Source organism: Cydia fagiglandana, chromosome 4, assembly GCF_963556715.1.
Source record: "Cydia fagiglandana chromosome 4, ilCydFagi1.1, whole genome shotgun sequence".
Taxonomy (NCBI): Eukaryota; Metazoa; Arthropoda; class Insecta; order Lepidoptera; family Tortricidae; genus Cydia; species Cydia fagiglandana.
The window spans coordinates 17,201,177-17,221,221 of NC_085935.1; the positions used below are offsets into that span (position 1 = coordinate 17,201,177).

General features: G+C 42.3%; 1 protein-coding gene across 1 annotated transcript in view; it reads left to right on the forward strand.

The window, feature by feature from the left end:
• LOC134663965 (rho-associated protein kinase 2) overlaps positions 1 to 20,045 on the forward strand; it is a 39,645-nt gene that overhangs the window by 829 nt on the left and 18,771 nt on the right. The window contains exons 2-4 of the mRNA XM_063520520.1: positions 301 to 2,229; positions 2,701 to 2,861; positions 12,165 to 12,374. Of these exons, the coding sequence (XP_063376590.1) occupies positions 301 to 2,229; positions 2,701 to 2,861; positions 12,165 to 12,374 (2,300 nt within the window). The remainder of the gene's footprint in view (positions 1 to 300; positions 2,230 to 2,700; positions 2,862 to 12,164; positions 12,375 to 20,045) is intronic.

A 20,045-nucleotide genomic window follows, 5' to 3' on the forward strand; every position in this document is an offset into this window, starting at 1 on the left:
CCTTTTGTGGGATACATCTTCCCTTGAAGCCTCTTTTTAAATATAGTTACCTAGCTGGTTTGCTCCCTTGCAATATTATAATGTGATACATATTACTGTAGAATATCTCACTATTCCTTCCAAATGAATTGTTTTGTTATATTTTGCCAATCATGTTGATTACATTGTCATTAAACAAACTTACATACAAAACATTTGCATAATACATTGAACTAACTGTCCAATGTATGCCTATTTTGTCAGTAAAAATTATTTTGGAAGCTTTTATTTCATAACAAATGTAACTCTCTTTTGTTATAGATGAAGAGTTTGCATCTGAAATTGTTGATCTTCGTATGAAGGCAGCAGATTTTGACCTAATAAAAGTGATAGGTCGGGGAGCATTCGGGGAAGTGCAACTAGTCAGACACAAGTCCACACGTCACGTGTACGCCATGAAGCTGCTGAGCAAAGTAGAGATGATCAAAAGATCAGACTCCACCTTCTTTTGGGAGGAGAGACACATAATGGCACACGCTAACTCAGAATGGATTCTCAAATTACATTTTGCCTTCCAAGACCACAAGTATCTTTACATGGTAATGGATTACATGCCTGGTGGTGATCTTGTTAGTCTCATGTCTAATTATGATATACCCGAGAAGTGGGCCAAGTTTTATACAATGGAAATAGTGCTGGCATTAGACGTAATCCATAACATGGGGTTTGTTCACCGAGATGTAAAGCCGGATAACATGCTAATTGACAAGTATGGTCACTTAAAATTAGCAGATTTTGGCACCTGCATGAGAATGGGCCCTGATGGGCTGGTGAGAGCTAGCAATGCTGTAGGGACTCCAGATTATATTTCTCCTGAGGTCTTACAGTCCCAAAATGGAGAAGGAGTGTATGGCCGTGAATGTGATTGGTGGGCTGTGGGTATATTTTTGTATGAAATGTTAATTGGGGATCCACCCTTTTACGCTGAGAGCTTAGTAGGAACTTATGGGAAAATTATGGATCACAGAAACTCTTTACAGTTTCCTGATGATGTAGAAATATCTAAAGAGGCCAAGTCTCTTATAAGAGGGCTGCTTACAGACAGAGTTAGAAGATTAGGTAAGAATAGTGTTGATGAAATCAAGCAACACCCATTCTTTTACAATGAACAGTGGAGCTTCGATAATCTCAGAGACTCTGTGCCACCTGTAGTCCCTGAGCTGTCCAGTGATGATGACACTAAAAATTTTGATGAAATTGAAAAATCTGATGCATTAGATGAATCTTTTCCAGTGCCAAAAGCATTTGTTGGCAACCATTTACCCTTTGTGGGCTTCACTTACAATGGGGATTACCAACTGTGTGGTCGTAGGAACCAGCACACAGATGTTGTAGACACAATCTCAACCAATCATATTAACAATGTTGGTTCTGAAGCAATTTTGCAGCTAGAGAAACTTTTAGAGAGAGAGAGGGATGGCAGACGTAAACTTGAGGATAGACAAGTGAGCCTTTGTGCTCAGTTGGAAGAACTGTCTCAGAGAGAATCTAGAAGTAAAAAATTAATAGCAGACACTGACAAAGAGTTGGCATTACTCCGACATGACCTTAAGGAAATTCAGCGCAAGGCAGAGATTGAAGCAGAGTCAAGAAGGAAAGCAGAAATGAACTACAGTGAAGCCAAAAGACGACTCGAGGAAGAACAGAACAAGAGAGCAAAAGAAATGAGCAACCTACAAAATTACAATGATAAAATCAACACCCTAGAAAAGCAGTTGACGGAATTACGCGAGAAACTAAAGCAGGAGTCGGAGGCTGCGGCTAAGGCGCGGAAACAGGCGGCAGAGATGACGGCTGCGCAGGCTGCCGCCGCCGCCGTCAGCGACGGGACAACGGCGCGTCTGCGCGCGCAGCGGGACTCGCTCGAGCGCGAGCGGGCGACGTTAGCCGACGAGCTGGCCGCTGCGAAGGCCGGCAAGCAGCGTGCCGAGGCCGCCGTGGCCGAGGCGGGTGGCCGCCTCAGCGCTGCGCACGCAGAGCTCGAGCGCTCGGCCGCGCGCTTGGGGCAGGTGGCCAACGACAACCGTCAGCTGACGGAGCGCGTGTCGCAGCTCGAGAAGGAGTGCGCGTCGCTGGCGCACGAGCGCTCCGCCGCGCACCACCTGTACCAGCAAGAGCTCCGCGCCCACCAGGACACGCAACGCTCGCAGCTGCTTTCCAAGCAGGAAGCCAACCTCGAGCTAGTCAAAGGTGAGCTGTCTCCTCCCTTGTTATTCCTCAGCCCTTTCCCCCCATATTTCCTTGTATACCCCGACCAAATAATTCGGTTCGTGCTAAACTCACTACAGCTAATTGTTACCCTAAAACGATTTTCATTACTTCACTTTTTGCATGCTTCAGGAACATTGGAAATGATATTTACAGGTATTGTCCAGTTTGCTAATTTTCCCCGTAATGCACGTATATTTTGTAAAAAATTATCAACTGTAGGCTTAAATGTCCTTCCGATATCCTGGCTATGGGTATAAAACCTTAGTGATCCGTTTATGTTAGTTATATCAGTTTAAACAGTAGGACTGACCACATCGAAGCTTTACATTACGCTGATACGGCATATATACAGCGAAACGCAACGCAAACTGTTCAAGATGTTTCACTACGTTTTGATGTGGTCGGTCCCTATTTGAGAAGAGGGATTGTTTAACTGTGTGTTGGTGGCAGCGCTGCAAGCTAAGCTGAACGAAGAGAAGGCGGGGCGGCAGCGCGCCGAGGCCACGTGCCAGGAGAAGGACCGCCAGATGTCCATGCTCAACGTCGACTACCGCCAGATGCAGCAGCGCCTGCAGAAGCTGGAGGGCGAGCATCGCCAGGAAAGCGAGAAGGTAATCTATACTCTTGTATTATAGAAATAGAAAGAGTGAAAGATATTTTTTTTGTACTCGGCTTGATGGAAAAATAGAAATATTCATAGCCTCTGGCGCAATTCACGAGATTGTGGATCTGTAACACCAGTACTGTAACGCCACTCTATCAACTGAACCACCGCAACATACCCGATTGTGGCTAATATTTCCATTTTAACTTTATTCCATGGCTTGTTATTTTAGCACGCAACGTAGGTAGATACTGTTTGCAATCCCATAAAACCTAGTTGCCAATTTAAATTTCTACACTATTAAAATTCCACACCAGCGTCTTTGTCCTTTTTTACCTGGAAATGGTATTATGTGTTCCGTACTCCACATCGAAGATCTTCATTGTTTCATTCATTGAGAGAGTAACGCGATCGTTGACCGATCGATGCCGCTAGCGTCTATGCAGTCGCTCCGCTCCACGCCGTGACGTAGTTCCGCTTCCCGTCCCTGCCAACCATTGCTCGCTTCCCGCTAATCGCCGCCGCCATGACTTTGTTTCGTCGACCGTCTTGACCGATGGTCCGCAAATATTTTTTGCGTATATTTTTGCAGCATGGTGCTTTAACATTTCCGATCCAAAGCTCGGTCGATTAAATAGTGAGATACGGCAGAGATCGCCACTATTAGTCTTTTGGCGGTCTCGCGATCGAAGTCATCGAACGGTGCTTTTCGATTCTACCCACTTTTTTCTCGCTAAATTAATTTTCACATTCCATGCTGCTAAAATCGTTACCGTTAACTCGCATTTTCGAGATCGAAGTAGGAAGTGCGTCAGTGGTTTTTGTTAACAAGTGGTAACAAGTCACTCCGCATCGGAGAGGGAACGTGCGGTCATCGTGCCTGCGGCGGCGGCGGCGGCGCCCGGGCGGCGCGGCGGCGGACGGCCTGCGCGCGCCGCTGTCGGGTGCCGCGCTTCGCCGATAAGGAGGTTTGGATTGTCTCGAACCATCCGGTGAGCCAGTTTAAGATATTCTAATTTTATTGGCGTTCAGAAGTTACTTCGTCACTCGCGGAGGGTTCTCAGGCAGTAGCCTGGGAGTACCTCGTGTTGTTAGTTGCGGCGCCACCGGGGCGCCCCGTCCCGCGGCGCGGGGGCGCGGGCCCGGCGCCCGCCCCCGCCCGCGCGCGCCGCGTCTTCTGCTGTCGTCCAAGGTGACTCCGAGACACCGCGACACTGCGGGCCATGGTGGAAGCCTCCAGTCCGCAGGACTCGGAGAGACGTCACACGCCCGCTCCTGTTTCTGCAGTCGCGGTGCGGACGCCTCCAGTCCGCGGGACTCCGAGAGAAGTCACACGCCCGCTCCTGTTGCTGCAGTCGCGGTGCGGACGCCTCCAATCCGCGGGACTCCGAGAGACGTCACACGGCCGCTCCTGTTGCTGCAGTTACGGTGCGGACGCTTCCAGTCCAGCGGGACTCCGAGAGATCCGCGTGGCTCTGCGAGACGTCACACGCCGCTCCTGCAGCTGCGGGCGCATCGCGGGTGGATCGCGCCAAGGTGAAGGCGGACCGCTTCTGCGTCCCGACTGCTCGAGCGGAAGGAAGGTAAGTCCGTGTAAGCAGTGGAAATGCTACGAGTACAGCGACGATCGCCGCGTTGGTTGCCGCCCGTCATGACGTCGCTGGTGACCTACGCGCCGGTGGTGGCCACCACGATGGCACCGCCGAGGGCAACAGCGTCGCCGTGATGATGCGTGCAGCTACGAGCCTAGCCATCGGCGCCTCCCGTGCCGGTAACGTCCGTCACGCGCACCGGCGCCTGTCGAGCTGGCCGCCGCGACGGCGCCTCTCGCACCTGAGCCTGGCGACGGTGGCCGCCATGATGGCGCCGCCCGCTCGATGACGCCGCCTGCCCCCCGAGCTGGCCGCCACGATGGCGCCTCTCGCATTACGCATCGACGCGGCGGGGGCGGCTGCCACAATGGCGCTGCCCGCCACGATGATGCCGCCCGCCACGATGGCACCACCACCTGCGCACTGGCGCCTGTCGAGCTGGCCGCCACGATGGCGCCTCTCGCCTCACACCAGTGCCTCCCAGACCAGCCAGCCAGACGGCGACCGCCTCATGCACCGGTGCCTCCCGAGCTGGCCGCCACGATGGCGCCTCTCGCCTCACGCACCGGCGCCTCCCGAGCCGGTGGCGGCGGCCGCCACGATGGAGCCGCCCGCCTCGCGCGACAACGCCTCTAGAGCGGGCCGCCACTATGGGTCCTCGCCTCACGCACCAGCGCTTCCCGAACCAGTGGCGGCCGCCATGAGCCGCCCGGCCTCAGGCACCGGTTTTGTCCTGTCCACATGGTTCCATTGAGGTATGCAGGCGCCTATAGCTATGGTGCAGGTATAGGTATGGTATGGTACAGCACGAACAGACCGCTAAGCTCTTGGTCTCGGTTAAAGAATCCTCCGGCGACGGCAGACAAGGTCGTAAAGAGCCCCGTCCTAGCGCGGCTCGACTGCCCGGAGTTGAAAGCGGTAAGATATGTCGATACTCAGAGGAAAATACGTCGTGTTCCCGGGCTTCATAAAGGTGCTGATCGACTTCGCTGTGTCGCTTCGAAGTTCCTACGACTTCTCGAGGCCATGGAGTGGTCCAACCGGAGAACAGCTAGCGACAAGGCCCTGTGCGACCGCTCGAAACCGAGGTGAAAGGCATCGAAAAGGTCTGCAGACTTCACATAATTATCTCTGCTTGCTCGCGCTCTCCAGCTTAAGTTCCGTCTTACAAAGACGAACTCGTGCGAAAAGCCATAATAAACAAAATGGGACAAATAAACCCGCTGCGCCTGAACAAGCTTGAGTTTCCGGTGCTAAGAGAAAGGGGCCAGGAGGACTCCAGCAGTTTCCATCTGTCTGTATTCGACTTTATCAAACAGTTTTGTTACGCAAAGCGCCAAAATCGATTTTAGACTTGATTTCATCAGTTCGATTTCCTTAAAAGCATGCTACTAACTCGATGCCCTATACTAACTCGATATAGGGTGTCTCTTCGTATAAAGCGAATTAGACCATCACGCTCCTAGACATCACGTGGGACACGCGGCACAACACCCCGATTGAAAGTTTTCTTTTTCGCGACATACAGGCCTGCCTTGCTGCAGAGTTTCTCGCAGAAATGAGACTCAATGCCTTCTGTTCAATCTCAAATTCGCAAACTTTAGTTCATGGAGGAAGGTGAAGCCTTCGCAGTCCCCAGCAACACGGAGCTGCCGAAAGCCTCGCACCACTTTCTTCCTCATCTTATGCAAGCAGTCCGTTACAATCTCCAATATTGGTAGACAATGTACGAGGTAAGGCCCTTTCAGCGAAGAGTAACCGTTAACGGGCCGCATCTGCAGCGCTGACGACAGAAGTGTAAACATACAACCGCACCGGTACAGTATACATAAAACGACGGCGACACTACATCCCTTCCGTTACTACGGCTGTCACAAAAACTGCTGATGCCAGCAGATCGTCTACAGGTCGCGCTGGTTGCTTGCTACTTGCCAGGTCGGTACAACCCCCGAGGGCGACGGTTTATCAAGGAGTCACTGCGCGCCCGAGTGGCAGCTGCGCCCAGCAGCCGCCGAGACTGTCTTCACCTGACAGGCGCCTTGTTGGCCGGCCTCCGCTTTCGAGAGCCCTCGCACTGTGCCACGGTATTTCTTAACAGACTCATTGAACTGCTACCACGACGTTTGACAGCTGCCTGTGAGACTTGGCATGGATGTCTCCACCTCCCAGCCTAGTCTGTGTACTGCGACGGCGTGATAAGGAGAGTCTTAAAGCAGCTGTGGTAAGCTTGCAATTTACTGGCGGTCCTAGTGAACCGCCCTCCCTTACGAGTCAACGACCTTAAGAATGAGGCGTAGCTCCTGTCAGATAGGACGCTCCAACACCGAGCTGGCGGGATCAGGAGTGACGTCCGCTACTGGCGTGACTGGCGCATGCATATAACATGCCAAGGTCTAACGCTACGTAGCGAACGAAACGCAACTGTCACTGTCTCACTAATATGGAAGAACCGGATATTCCCGATTCCGGTACTGTGTTTGTATAGAAAACCAGTAACGGGAGCCCCTAGATCGTCCCCTTGTCTAGGCTGCATGTACGGCCACAATGTAGAAACGGTCTTTATGGTGCATCAAAAATAAGATCAACTGCCAGGTACCTCTATCCAGTGAAGTAGCGAGCTATCTCAGACGTCTATTTCTATTATCCATGTTAGCTTTCAGAACGATACTCGTTCATAAGCCTCTCACAAGTGCTGTGTATGAACCACTATCGGACACTATGCCTTCTTCCAACGCCATTAATAGCGAGACCAGCGCCTCCCAAAGCACCAGCTTGGGACGCGAGACATCTACTTGCCCTAATTTAAATAGCCCTACAACGTTAGGTACGTTAGAAGAAGTACGACAGAAGAGCTGCCGCACTTTTGCTGTTAGCATCAGGCCGCAGGGTCAATGACCTTACTCTACTACACTGTAGCCCGGGCAATTACATATGTAGATAACTTTAACGCTATTATTTTGTGTCCGAAATTCGGCTCTAAACCAGATAACGTGTCTTACCGACTGGACTCTTAGAAGCTCCGGAATAAAGTATAGACCCAGTATAAGTAGGTAGTCTGGGTACGTCACCTTGCGAGAATTACACAAAATGTGAGGGGACACTTCGCTTATTTCTTTCAGCCACAGTCTCATCCAAGCCGGCCTCGCCTACGATTGCTTTTGATCCACGATATACTTAATAACTAAATTGGCTGGAAAGCTATTCACTTAGCGATATTTTCGCTTATGTTAATTGGGAACATGACTTGCCGAGATTCTGCGGATCGGATGCGATTTCGAATGAGAATTCTCTTAAACCAGTTTAACGTCAGATTCGAACCTGAGATTACAATTTCAATTCTCAATTTCCTGTAATTCACATTATAACGAGTCACTGTGATTTCATGGGTTGCAATATGGTGTATACATATTTATTCTTTCTCTGAGTTCTATGACAGTAGGTGTAGCCCTATCGCTTGCGCGCCCGCTAACTCGCCACCAGGAGATAATAAACAGGTCTCAATGAAGATCTTCGATGTGGAGTACGGAACACATAATATACAAATTTTACCTTCCAATAAAATTGGTATTATGTTTCCTTCCACATCGAAGATCTGAGTAATGCCTTCCTGGCAGGCTACTAGGCTACTTTTATGCCGACGGTACTTCTCCTCAACAATGTCATGGCGGCGGCGATTAGCGGGAAGCGAGCAATGGTTGGCAGGGACGGGAAGCGGAACTACGTCACGGCGTGGAGCGGAGCGACTGCATAGACGCTAGCGGCATCGATCGGTCAACGATCGCGTTACTCTCTCAATGAATGAAACAATGAAGATCTTCGATGTGGAAGGAAACATAATACCAATTTTATTGGAAGGTAAAATTTGTATATTTTCTGCCACAAATCCATTGGCAAAACATCAAGCTGGTGTTTTTCTCCGTAAAATTTGCTTTAGTTATTTTATAAACGACGATTTTATACCTATTAGAATCTAATTTATGTGATATTTATTTTTATAAATATGTTACGCACCAATATATTTCTTAGAACGATTACTTCATATTACGTTTCTGGCTCACCGTTAACACTTTTCATAGTAAGTAGGTATAGGTGTGGGAGCTGATTGATGTGTTTACGATGAGACTCGAGTTCTGACCTGGCAAAGGGATTCAGGAAGGAACACGAATGTGTATTCCCAATAATTTTTTTTGTAAAAGATCTGTGTCTGTGATACAATACCTACTCAACAGTTCTGAGATAAATATTTAGGTCGTAGCTTACTATAGGACTCAGTTAAAATTTTACTGCATGTGTATTGCATATTTTGAGTAATTTTTTACTTTGTTCCATTTCCATTAAACGAAACAAACAATATACGAACACTGATTAATCGGAGGATTTGAAAACGCTTACAATGTTTTAACCTTTTGGCCGCCGGACCTAGTCCGCAAAGACGCTCACTCACACGCCAGAGTAAATTCTAAGTAAACAACTAATAAAAAGTTTAGGGATTGCAAAATGTGATATCGATATTTACAATTTATGGCAAAAATCTTCTCAATTTGGCTTTGTTCTTAACCAACTTTAATTTATTTCGAGAATGCCAAAAATTAACATATTTTTTACACACGACAATGTTAAAAATAAAGGTCTTTATCATTAAAAACAACCACTAAACAATATCGATTCATGACGTAATATCACCGCACTAGGCTCTACGAGAAGTCTTGTATACATGACAACGGCGCGCATGGACTGCCCGCAGTGCAAACCGACAAGGACCGTTTCCGCGCGGATTAAGTAATAATAGTCTCTAGGTCAACGGCGTAAGCGCTTGTCGGTACGTAAACTTTATAAGCGTATGGTTAGAGCCGCGCATCGTGTGTCGATAATATAAATGTACCGGAACTGCATTGGGGAAAATGACACGTGGGTTGAATTGTCAATGAGTGAAGAAAAGTGAAGAACTATTGGAAAAGGGTGGGGATCAGAAATGTTCGGGAATGCATGTTTCACATTCGACATGTTCCTTAGAAGAGCTTGTTCCCGTATTACACCCTCCCTACCATAATAATTTTTCGTCAATTTCAAATACATAACATTCTCATAGTTAGGCGACACTGACTAGTCCGAGCCTCCGCCTGTAGGTACCATTCTTGTGCGAAGCGGTCACTGCAGGGTATCACTCCCCACTACACTATCATCTCAAAATGAATCATTTGTTCTGCAAATAGACCACAAGGACAGATTTACTTGTCTGACTCTACTATGGACAGCTGAACAAGTTCCCTGAACTCCAGCTATAGTTATGCCTGACTCTCTCTCGTTTAACGTATTCTAGTTACTAGTTATCACCAATTGGCATTTAACAGGTGTTCAAATGCTTAAATAAAACCAGATTGGCCACTTGATATTTATTTTGAATATTCTCTAGAGATGCACCGGATATTCGGTTACTATCCGGTATTCGCCCTATCCGGCCAGTATTTTAATATCCGGCCGGATACCAGATAGTGCCCTACTATCCGGCCGAATACCGGATAGTACCATTGCTTGATTTTGGAGTAAACAAATTGGATTTAAGAAACAGTCACGGTCATAACGGTCATAATGCGCACCTGAAAAACCGAAATGTAGGTGCAGCTCTGCTGGCCGATATTCGGCGGCCGGATACGGGATATTCGGCCGATGGTCAGGCCGAATATCCAGTATCCGGCCAAACAACTATCCGTTGCATCTCTAATATTCTCATATCGAATTAACATTCCCATCCCTAGCTGTCTTGTATACAAGACAACGGCGACGAGGAACATGAAAAACGTTGAAAACTGGAGCAATTTTTTTGATTGCCTTATTATAAAAGAATGGATTTATTTATCTGCTTTAAATGCAATTATTTTAAAAATCAAAGACCTAAAACATTAACACGAGTGTAAAAATATACTACAATTGATGTTTTTTCACATTTACCGAGCGGTTGAATTTGTGTCTTGTATACAAGACAGCGGCGCCAGTGTATCGTTCTATCTTTGTCTTGTATACATGCCAACGGCGGTCAAAGGGTTAACAATCAACCAATTACTAGACTACCGATTCGCAACCACACACACACACAACAAGTATTTAACCCTTTACCGCATATGGGTCCTAATTTGGAACGTAATGATATTCTCCTCGTGGATTAATATAAGCGTCATCTGTTTTACTGAACTTGTAAGAGGTAGAAACTATGCATACTACTGAACGTTTTCTGTACTTGATACAGTTTCTAACTAGTTTGTGGTCCATATGACGTTATCGTTTCCACCGACGTCCGGCAATTTTACTTCCAAGTGTGATTGACTACTTTGTAATTAGCTTTTCGTTGTTGTATTTAGTGCAATAAATAAATTTCCAGCGTTGACTATTAGAAAAATAGATGCCGCGAGATTTTATGGTAAAACATGTAAGCATTTATATTTAAATTACTATGTATGATGTCGTGAAAGTTTGTTCCTGAAATGGAACACTATGCGTTACAAGCTAAAAGGATTGGACTAATATGGAACATTATGCATTAGTGATTTTTTTATCAGTTTGTCAAATATGGAACCTTATGCACTCAGGCAAGCTACTTCTTTATTTCCTTTTAAAACTACCCTATGCACAAAATATTCTACCAAAATTGTAATATGTATATTCGTACATACATAAAAAATACGTAAAAGGAAAATTTCGTGCCTACTATTTATTTACATAGTCAAATTAAGCTCAAGTTTCCTAATTATTATTTACATTTGAACTACAGATTTTCATTATTTTATCTGTAGATAACCGGTGACAGCTGGTAGCTTCAGTTATCAAAAGCTTGTGAGTGATTTTTTTAAACCTACATTTCCATAAGTACATATCTTGCATACAGTTCCAAATTTGACCAGTTTAATAATCAGGCTCTGCGTAGCCATTAATACATAAAGTTCCAAATTTGGAACAAATTGTTATTTACTATTATTTTGAATTGGGACGAATTTAGATTTTTTTCACAATTTTTTTTATGTTACATTTATAGTGTTTCATTACATATATTTAATTGGGGGAGAATAAAAAATCCATGCGGTAAAGGGTTAATGGTAACTGGAATTTGGGTTTTTGTCGTATAGATAACAAGCAAAATGTACCAAAAAACTTTGCTATGTATTTAGTTTAACTATTAACATGGATTTAAATCATATTCATATTCATTCGTTCATTTATCACCTTTTTCGCAATTAGCACTCTATATAAAGGTGAGAGTAAACCTCACTTTCCTGCCGTATTTAGGCTGCCTTTGCACAAACTTGGCAGTAAGAACGCATACATATCCCTATAAGCCCCATACCACAATAAATAATAGTACTATCGTACAGAAAGGAAACTTCCTACAAAACCGAAGTTTGACAGCGGTTCAGGGTCGAATTTATTTATTTATTTCTTTAAACTTTATTGCACATAAAATTATAAGTACAAATGGCGGACTTCGAATCATACTATCCCTTTCTAATATATGGCACTATCCCTTTCGGCTATTTAGGGTTGTCAAAATTCAAGTGATTGTCTTATCTGTGGTCGTGCACGCAAAAGGAAATCAAGTGGTGCCAACCCTAATAATTGCTCGGAGCAATGCTGAGCCGAGTTTGGCAGAAGTCAGGAGTTTCGCACCCCTGCCCATACTTGACATGAAAACAGTAAACGTTTGGAGTGAACAACCGCCTCGTTTGCAGGTGGTGGGCCTGCAAGCGGCCCTCGAGCAGGAGCGCGCCGCGCGCTGCGCCGGGGCGGGCGAGACGGCCGCCGCCGAGGCCGCCGCGCGCGCCGCCGCCGCCGAGCGCGACGCGCGCGCCCGCGACCTGCACAACGTGCGCCAGGCCCTGCACACCGCCTCCGAGAAGCTGGCCGCTGCGAGTGCTGAACGAGACATGTATTACACTAGGGTGAGTCGCTGCCTATTATTTATTACAAAAAAGTATCCTATAACTAAAGATTAATATAACTCACGACAACAACCGCGCCGCCGCCGCTGGGCGCATGGAATTATTATGGAATCACGCGTGATCATTCGCTCTTAGAGTTTGTGCGGAAAGAGAAGACTCGTAGAATTTGAGGGCTTTCAATTCCAGTATCTACTATTTTGCGGTTTTTGTTATGCTGTCACGTAATTATAGTACGACCTCAGTACGACGCTAAAGTTCATGATACTTGAATCAAGTTGAATCCCTTTATTCGGGATACCGTAGGTACTTTTACTCGGTCCTGAAAATAAATTATACATATACCTAAATATGAATAAAATGGCAAAGTATCAAAACAATTTATCAGTTATTTTAAGATCATGAATGACCTTCATATTCACGTAAATTTATATATTTTGAATAAATATACTTACCGATTATGTGCCGGAGACTATACATGTGTATATGTAACTAATAAGGGGGACTATTAAATAGATAATTCTTTTATATCTAGACACGCGGCAGCGTGTCAAGCCAAGTTCAAGCAAAGGAACTGGCTAGCCAGCGCCGAGTGTAATATTACACGAACCACTTGGTGCCACTTTTGACCCTTCTATAACTCAAAACATCTTTGACGTAAACACATAAAACTACGTGTGTTTAATTATATCCATAAGGATATCTAGAAGCCCAAATTTCATGAAGCTAGCTCAAACGGTTATAAAGGTATGAAGGTCAAAAAGTCGTAAATTTTAAGACTGACTTATGACTTATAGTACCTAAACCTAACCTACTTCCAGATGACCTAGAAGGATGAAATTTGGAATCCAGCTTGGTTATTGTGTGTAACCGTAGGAAAAAATCTAAAAATAAAATAAAGTTAAAAAATAGGGGGGGTCCCCATACAAAAAAACCACTTTTTATTGGGACTGACATATAAGTACCTAAACCTAACCTACTTCCAGATGACCTAGAAGGATGAAATTTGGAATCCAGCTCGGTTATTGTGTGTAACCGTAGGAAAAAATCTAAAAATAAAATAAAGTTTAAAAATAGGGGGGGTCCCCATACAAAAAAAAACATTTTTATTGGGACTGACATATAAGTACCTAAACCTAACCTACTTCCAGATGACCTAGAAGGATGAAATTTGGAATCCAGCTCGGTTATTGTGTGTAAGCGTAGGAAAAAATCTAAAAATAAAAAAAAGTTAAAAAATTGGGGGGGTCCCCATACAAAAAAATATTTTTTTATTGTAGCGTTGGAACCGTTACAAGCAGATATTTGAAACTACCCCAATATATGTATTATTATATTTGCTATATTAAAATTTAGTCAAAAAATAAGTGGTGTCCCCATACAAAAAACTTGTAATACGCTCTAAACAACCGGCCAACGGTGTGTCGTCGGCGGCGCGCGGCACCACATAATTATACAAAGAACAGAAGTAAAAACCATACAGCGGAAACACAAGAAAAAACATTAAATCTCAATACCTGCCTAGTTTTCTTTACAAAAAGTATTGATATCCCACCAAAAACATAAATGTAAAAAAGGAGAGCCAAGTTCAATACAAAAATTATGCTTGGCTGTGGGGCTCGCCGCAAAAAGAATGGAGATCTAAATGAGTGCCACTGCCAAGTTCTATGCAAAATCCAAATATGTATTTATAGGAACAAAATAACATTATAAACAAGTATTAAACTCTATTTCTTTGCTTTATTGGATACCTATAACAATTGCTGTTATTTAAAAAAAATGTGAGATCTTAAAGTAGGTTAGATTTGGCTTGGCCAGGTTTTATCAGAATTACAATATAAATAAAATGATTGATATAATGAAAACTGGCCAAGTCAAATCTAACCTACTTTAAGATCTCACATTTTTTTAAATAACAGCAATTGTTATAGGTATCCAATAAAGCAAAGAAATAGAGTTTAATACTTGTTTATAATGTTATTTTGTTCCTATAAATACATATTTGGATTTTGCATAGAACTTGGCAGTGGCACTCATTTAGATCTCCATTCTTTTTGCGGCGAGCCCCACAGCCAAGCATAATTTTTGTATTGAACTTGGCTCTCCTTTTTTACATTTATGTTTTTGGTGGTTAAATACAACATAAATACCCGACATAGCGGAAACACGTTGTGTGAACTTTTGTAAGTCGATAGTCTGTTTTTAGCCGTTTTGTTTTCCCGGTGACAAAACCGAACAATGTCAAATTTACGATTTTATCCTGTTTTGATAGTATTTCATACATAAAACTTGCAGTTATTGTAAATAACAACACACAATAACAGAAGTTTGTTTACTTTTTACAAGACAGGTGTCAAATGATTTGTTTTATAGCATTATAGCCCGGTTAACATAAGCAATATTTTAGATCGATACAAAAGTACGGATTTTATCCAAAAAAGAAAATAGTTTGAGTTTTTTGTTTGTAGTATCCTTTATATCTTAATACAAAAATGAAACAACTACATACTTAATATAACATGAGAAACTATAAGTGGACAACTTTAGTTTTCTTTAACATAGGTACGCAAACTGAACAGATTATGGGTACAATATTTTTTTCCTATTGGTTTTAGGATTAAACATAAATAGTTTTAGAGATTATCTCTTAAACATAAAAAAAAAAAACCCTTAGGAGAGCTCAACCACTTGTCTTATATCGAGACGCTAAATGGACATGACATGACGGAGAACAGAACGTTTTTGGGAATTAGTCATTAAAAAAATGCCACAAAACCTTTTAAAACCAGCGGCTTTGTTTGTCGAATTAATATTATTTTCATTTTATATTCCATCCTGATGCACGTCTGAATGATATTCTGTTAATTTATTCCTGAGGCCACTCAGACGTGAATGCCTTTTTCATTAATAACTTAACTGTGAATACATCAATGAACTTAACTATGCTTTTAGTATATTGATGCGAACTAATCATAATCTCATCACTCCGAAATAGACCGTCCTCTCACGGACTCGCGGAGTGACTCATAGTCGACAACAAACACACATAACTCACATAAGTATACGCCTTTTACCTTAAACGCTATACCTGAGTGTGCAGTGTCACGAAATAAATAAACATACGATTACGTAGGCCGGCGGTTTTTCTCCCGTTAATGTCTTAGTCATGATAATGATGAGATTTGCACTGCTAATAGAATTGTTAGAAGCGTCTTCACTGCGGGACGGCGATGTGAGGGCCAATGTGTTGAATGTTTTATACGTATTTATATTAAAACTATGACGTTCCCAGCCAAAAAGTTCCACTTAATCGGTTGTAAACAACTAGTAAGAAAAAATCGTCCTTATTGTCAATCGAAAGAGTGGTAATTTTCGTCTGGAAACGTAACATTCTATTGAGACGGAGCGACGCTACACACTGAATGCCTATAGGTCAGACAATCTAGTTCACCGTAATTATCGAAAAAGTCCGCGCTGCATGCGCTCTCGTTAAGGCGGATTCATGACTTGCCCGAATATGAATACGTAAGTGTTGTGCGACCTTGATATTTATGACACAAACATTCCGTAGACAAACGCTGGTGTACGAATATAACTTGAAATTGTTAAATATGTATTATGACCCCGTTACTGGCGCCGGTGCCAGATTGTTACAATATACATTTCCTGTATCGATTCCCAAATGAAATTATTGACGATTTTATATTTTTCCATTATTTTCCGGAATATATTTTTCACCTAAAATACTTTTTACCTTAATTTTACCTCATTTATTGTGAATTGTTTTTACATCGTGATTACATGACATGACATGTCATAACGCCGCGAATCCATCCTTATATATGTGAAAGTGTGTCTATCTGTCGTCTCTTCACGCTTAAACCGCTAAACCGATTTGAACAAAATTTGGTATGGAGATATTTTGAAAACTTTGAACCCCGAGAAACGACATAGGGTCATCATCATCATCATTCCACGAAGACGAAGTCGCGAGCTAAATATAGTAGGTAACGGAATGGTTTTCTCGTTCGTCACTGTCACTGTGTACAAGTTGATTTAATTGGACCAATCAACGTAGGGCCCGCTGAAAATTCCATGAAGGAACCGACGTACATATTAACTCTCGAGTGTCATAGAGTTTAACGTATATAATTAAAATAAATAGGCCAAGGAATGTACTTCAGGCTAACAGAATCCTTAATAGAGTTACGGAGAGACATTTCAAAATATGTTAATACCTAAGGAATTACAGTTTTTATGGGCAAAATAACATAAGAATCGTGAAAGTGAAGAAAAGTGAATTGAATTATTGAGTTTTACAGTCCGGTCCCTACATAATAACATAGATATTTTTATTGTTCACTATAGTTATGTTAGCTGAAAATCTTTCATTCTCTTTGAACTTCCGTCAGTCCGCATTCCACTAGAAATTGGATATCTAGGTATTAACAGATACATGTGTGTTACCACGTGCTGGTTGTTTGCTTAAACTGTTACTGACATAATTATTAGTTCCGTCCTGTCTGCACTAAATACACTCGATGGGTAACATCTTCGAAAATATCATAGTCAATCTGTGTAAGAATGTCCGATAATATTTATTTATTTATTTATTTATTTATTTATAATACAGAAAATGATTACAGTATGTAGTTCAGTTTTAAATGTTCGTCCTTCCGAGTTCAGGTATTGAAAGTTTGACCTATCTATGTCTGTACTGACATTCTTGTACACAGTAAGTGTCATGTATTGTGTACTTTATTATGCGTCGCGCTCCATGCCCATTATTCATACTTTTATTTGAAATGCAGAAGAAAATTATGATTATCTGTGGGCATATATTAATTTTAATCGCTAATGTACTGAGTCTGAAAATTTGTACAGGCTATTTTTGGAAATCCTAAGGGCAGAGAGAAGAAATATTTCTAAGCCAAACCCACACGGTCCGAGCCGTACAACTGGTCTAGACTGTTTCAGTAACTACAATAAAATTATTGTTACGTGTATATTCTCGGTAACTTATTTTTCGTTGATATCGAGATCCCTACAATAATGTAGCTGATACTGGCGATATGTACATAAAGTGTAGTTACTGTGTGTTTATAGTTCTACTATAGTACAATTTCATTGTAGATTTAATTGCATTCTTATCACGAACGTCTTGACCTATAAAACTGAACAATATTGCGACGAACGTAAATTGTCCCTGCTTTTCTACTCACACTTTATCTTAGGAATGCGACTATAGGTACTGAAAGTGCCGCCAGGAATCTCGCCTCATACATGAACAAAGACATTGTACGTTATTTATTATAATGAAATTGTTAAATGCAAATTAGCATCATTGACGCCGGGACCATAAAACACAAGTGTTATGGCATTGTTCAATATACAGGAATGCCTATTTCCTGCTCATCATTAACTAGTTTGACGATTATCGCAGGTTCCTAGATCACTGCGTTTGCATGTTGAGATTCTACGAAGTAAAGCACTTGCGTATCTGTTTATAGTTACCTATATCTATTTATTTTGTACGAGTATTAATGTCACACCTCTGGGTATGGTAAAAAATAGCACGCGGTGGATAGTTTTGGACTTTGATAGCATTTTTTTTCTAGACATTTTAAATGCAAAGTTAAACAGGCATCCGAAATACTAGTCATTTTAAACGAAACATTCGATAGTATTTTTTATTAGTCAGTCATCATTTCCTTTAATAAATAAAAGAATATCCGCCGTACATTGTTACGATTTTGAAATTATGCTCACGGAGAAGAATATTAAAGAAAATAATTTACTTATATTATCTCAATTCCCCAAAAGGAGCATTCCATGAAATGGTCTACCGTTTGTCCCGTACAGACGCGAATTTTCTGAAGATTTGCAGGTATAAGAGTTTCCTTTTCTATGACAAATGGTCAAAAATATGCACAAAAAAATAATCGCCTGCTTTGAATGCCCAAAAAAAAGTCGCAACACAGGAAATAAAATGCGTTTGTACGGGACAGCCCGTGGAATGCTCCAAAATCATGTTTTAATTAAACGTCTCATAACGGTAATGGTAATACCTAATTAGTTAAAAAAAACCTTGACGCTCTTTTTTCCTCTTAAAAGCAGTTTCCGAGAAGACACATACAAGCATTCCTCAAATAATAGGTAGTTAGCTATTCGATTAATCAATTGTGCTAGCAGGGAGTGGAATGTGGCAAATTCTATATAAAGTTCAGGCCAAAAACAGTAGCACTGGAATAAGCGCTGGGTTGTTAGGGCATACGTCAAAGAACCTTTATCAATTATGCCATACATGGCAGTTATATGCCTCGGCATAAAGTGCACTGGGACATATGTGGACATTATGACGGGCGATTGTGTGCTGCACTCGCAGATCACCTGCTCACTAGATGGAGCATTTATTTAAGACATCACAGATAGGGACCGGGATTCTAAATACAAGTATGTTGGGTAGGTCGTAGTTAATTTGGCCAGAAAGGTACTTAACCGTCGCAAATTAGTACAACTGGTAGATACTAGTCAAGTCGATAGTAATCGAATTCCATGGACGCTTCGCCCGTGCTAATTTAGTATATTAGCGAAAACGATAATTTTAGATTAGTTCACTTTTAGGTACGTGTGTAAACAGAAAAATATTAAAAAATATTAGTATTCCCAATGATTAAGTTATTTCAGTATATAATGTTATAATGGTGAGAAATGCTATTGAGTGGTATAGCTCATAGAGTACTTTCACAACTAAAAGCGATTAAAACTATACCTACTTAATTTCTTTAGCCTTAGCAAAAGGGTAAACAATCTTGACGTGCCTGCTTATTGAAAAACGCTTCAAATTTGTTTTTACTATTACTTATGAAGAATGTTAATGATCATCATATTATGCTGTATAATTCATAGATATTTGCTGTGACTTACTTTTCCAATAATATAGATTATCAATAAAAGTGTTTTTCAATATATGTTATAGATATCAATTAAAGTGTTTTTAGGGTTCCGTACCCAAAGGGTAAAACGGGACCCTATTACTAAGACTTCGCTGTCCGTCCGTCCGTCCGTCTGTCACCAGGCTGTATCTCACGAACCGTGATAACTAGACAGTTGAAATTTTCACAGATGATGTATTTCTGTTGCCGCTATAACAACAAATACTAAAAACAGAATAAAATAAAGATTTAAATGGGGCTCCCATACAACAAACGTGATTTTTGACCAAAGTTAAGCAACGTCGGGAGGGGTCAGTACTTGGATGGGTGACCGTTTTCTTTTTGCTTTTTTTTGTTTTTTTTTTTTGCATTATGGTACGGAACCCTTCGTGCGCGAGTCCGACTCGCACTTGCCCGGTTTTATTTAATAAACTTTCACGTTAAGATTGTTTACCATTTTTCTAATGCTAAAAAAACAAAGTATAGCGACTACGAATCCTTGTATTATCCTTTATAATGCATACCTATTCTACAATAGGTAGTCTAGAGTTGCGCTCGTACCTTACTAGACGACACAATTAGATTAGATGTGGTCCGATTTTAGCCGCACAGTAATTATGCTTATAACTCCTAATAGGGAGCCGGTGTCAGGGCGAACTTGTGAGGATCCCTCATTTTAAAGCACTTTAATGTGACGATCTTGCGAACGTACGGATAATTTACATTTCATTACGATAAT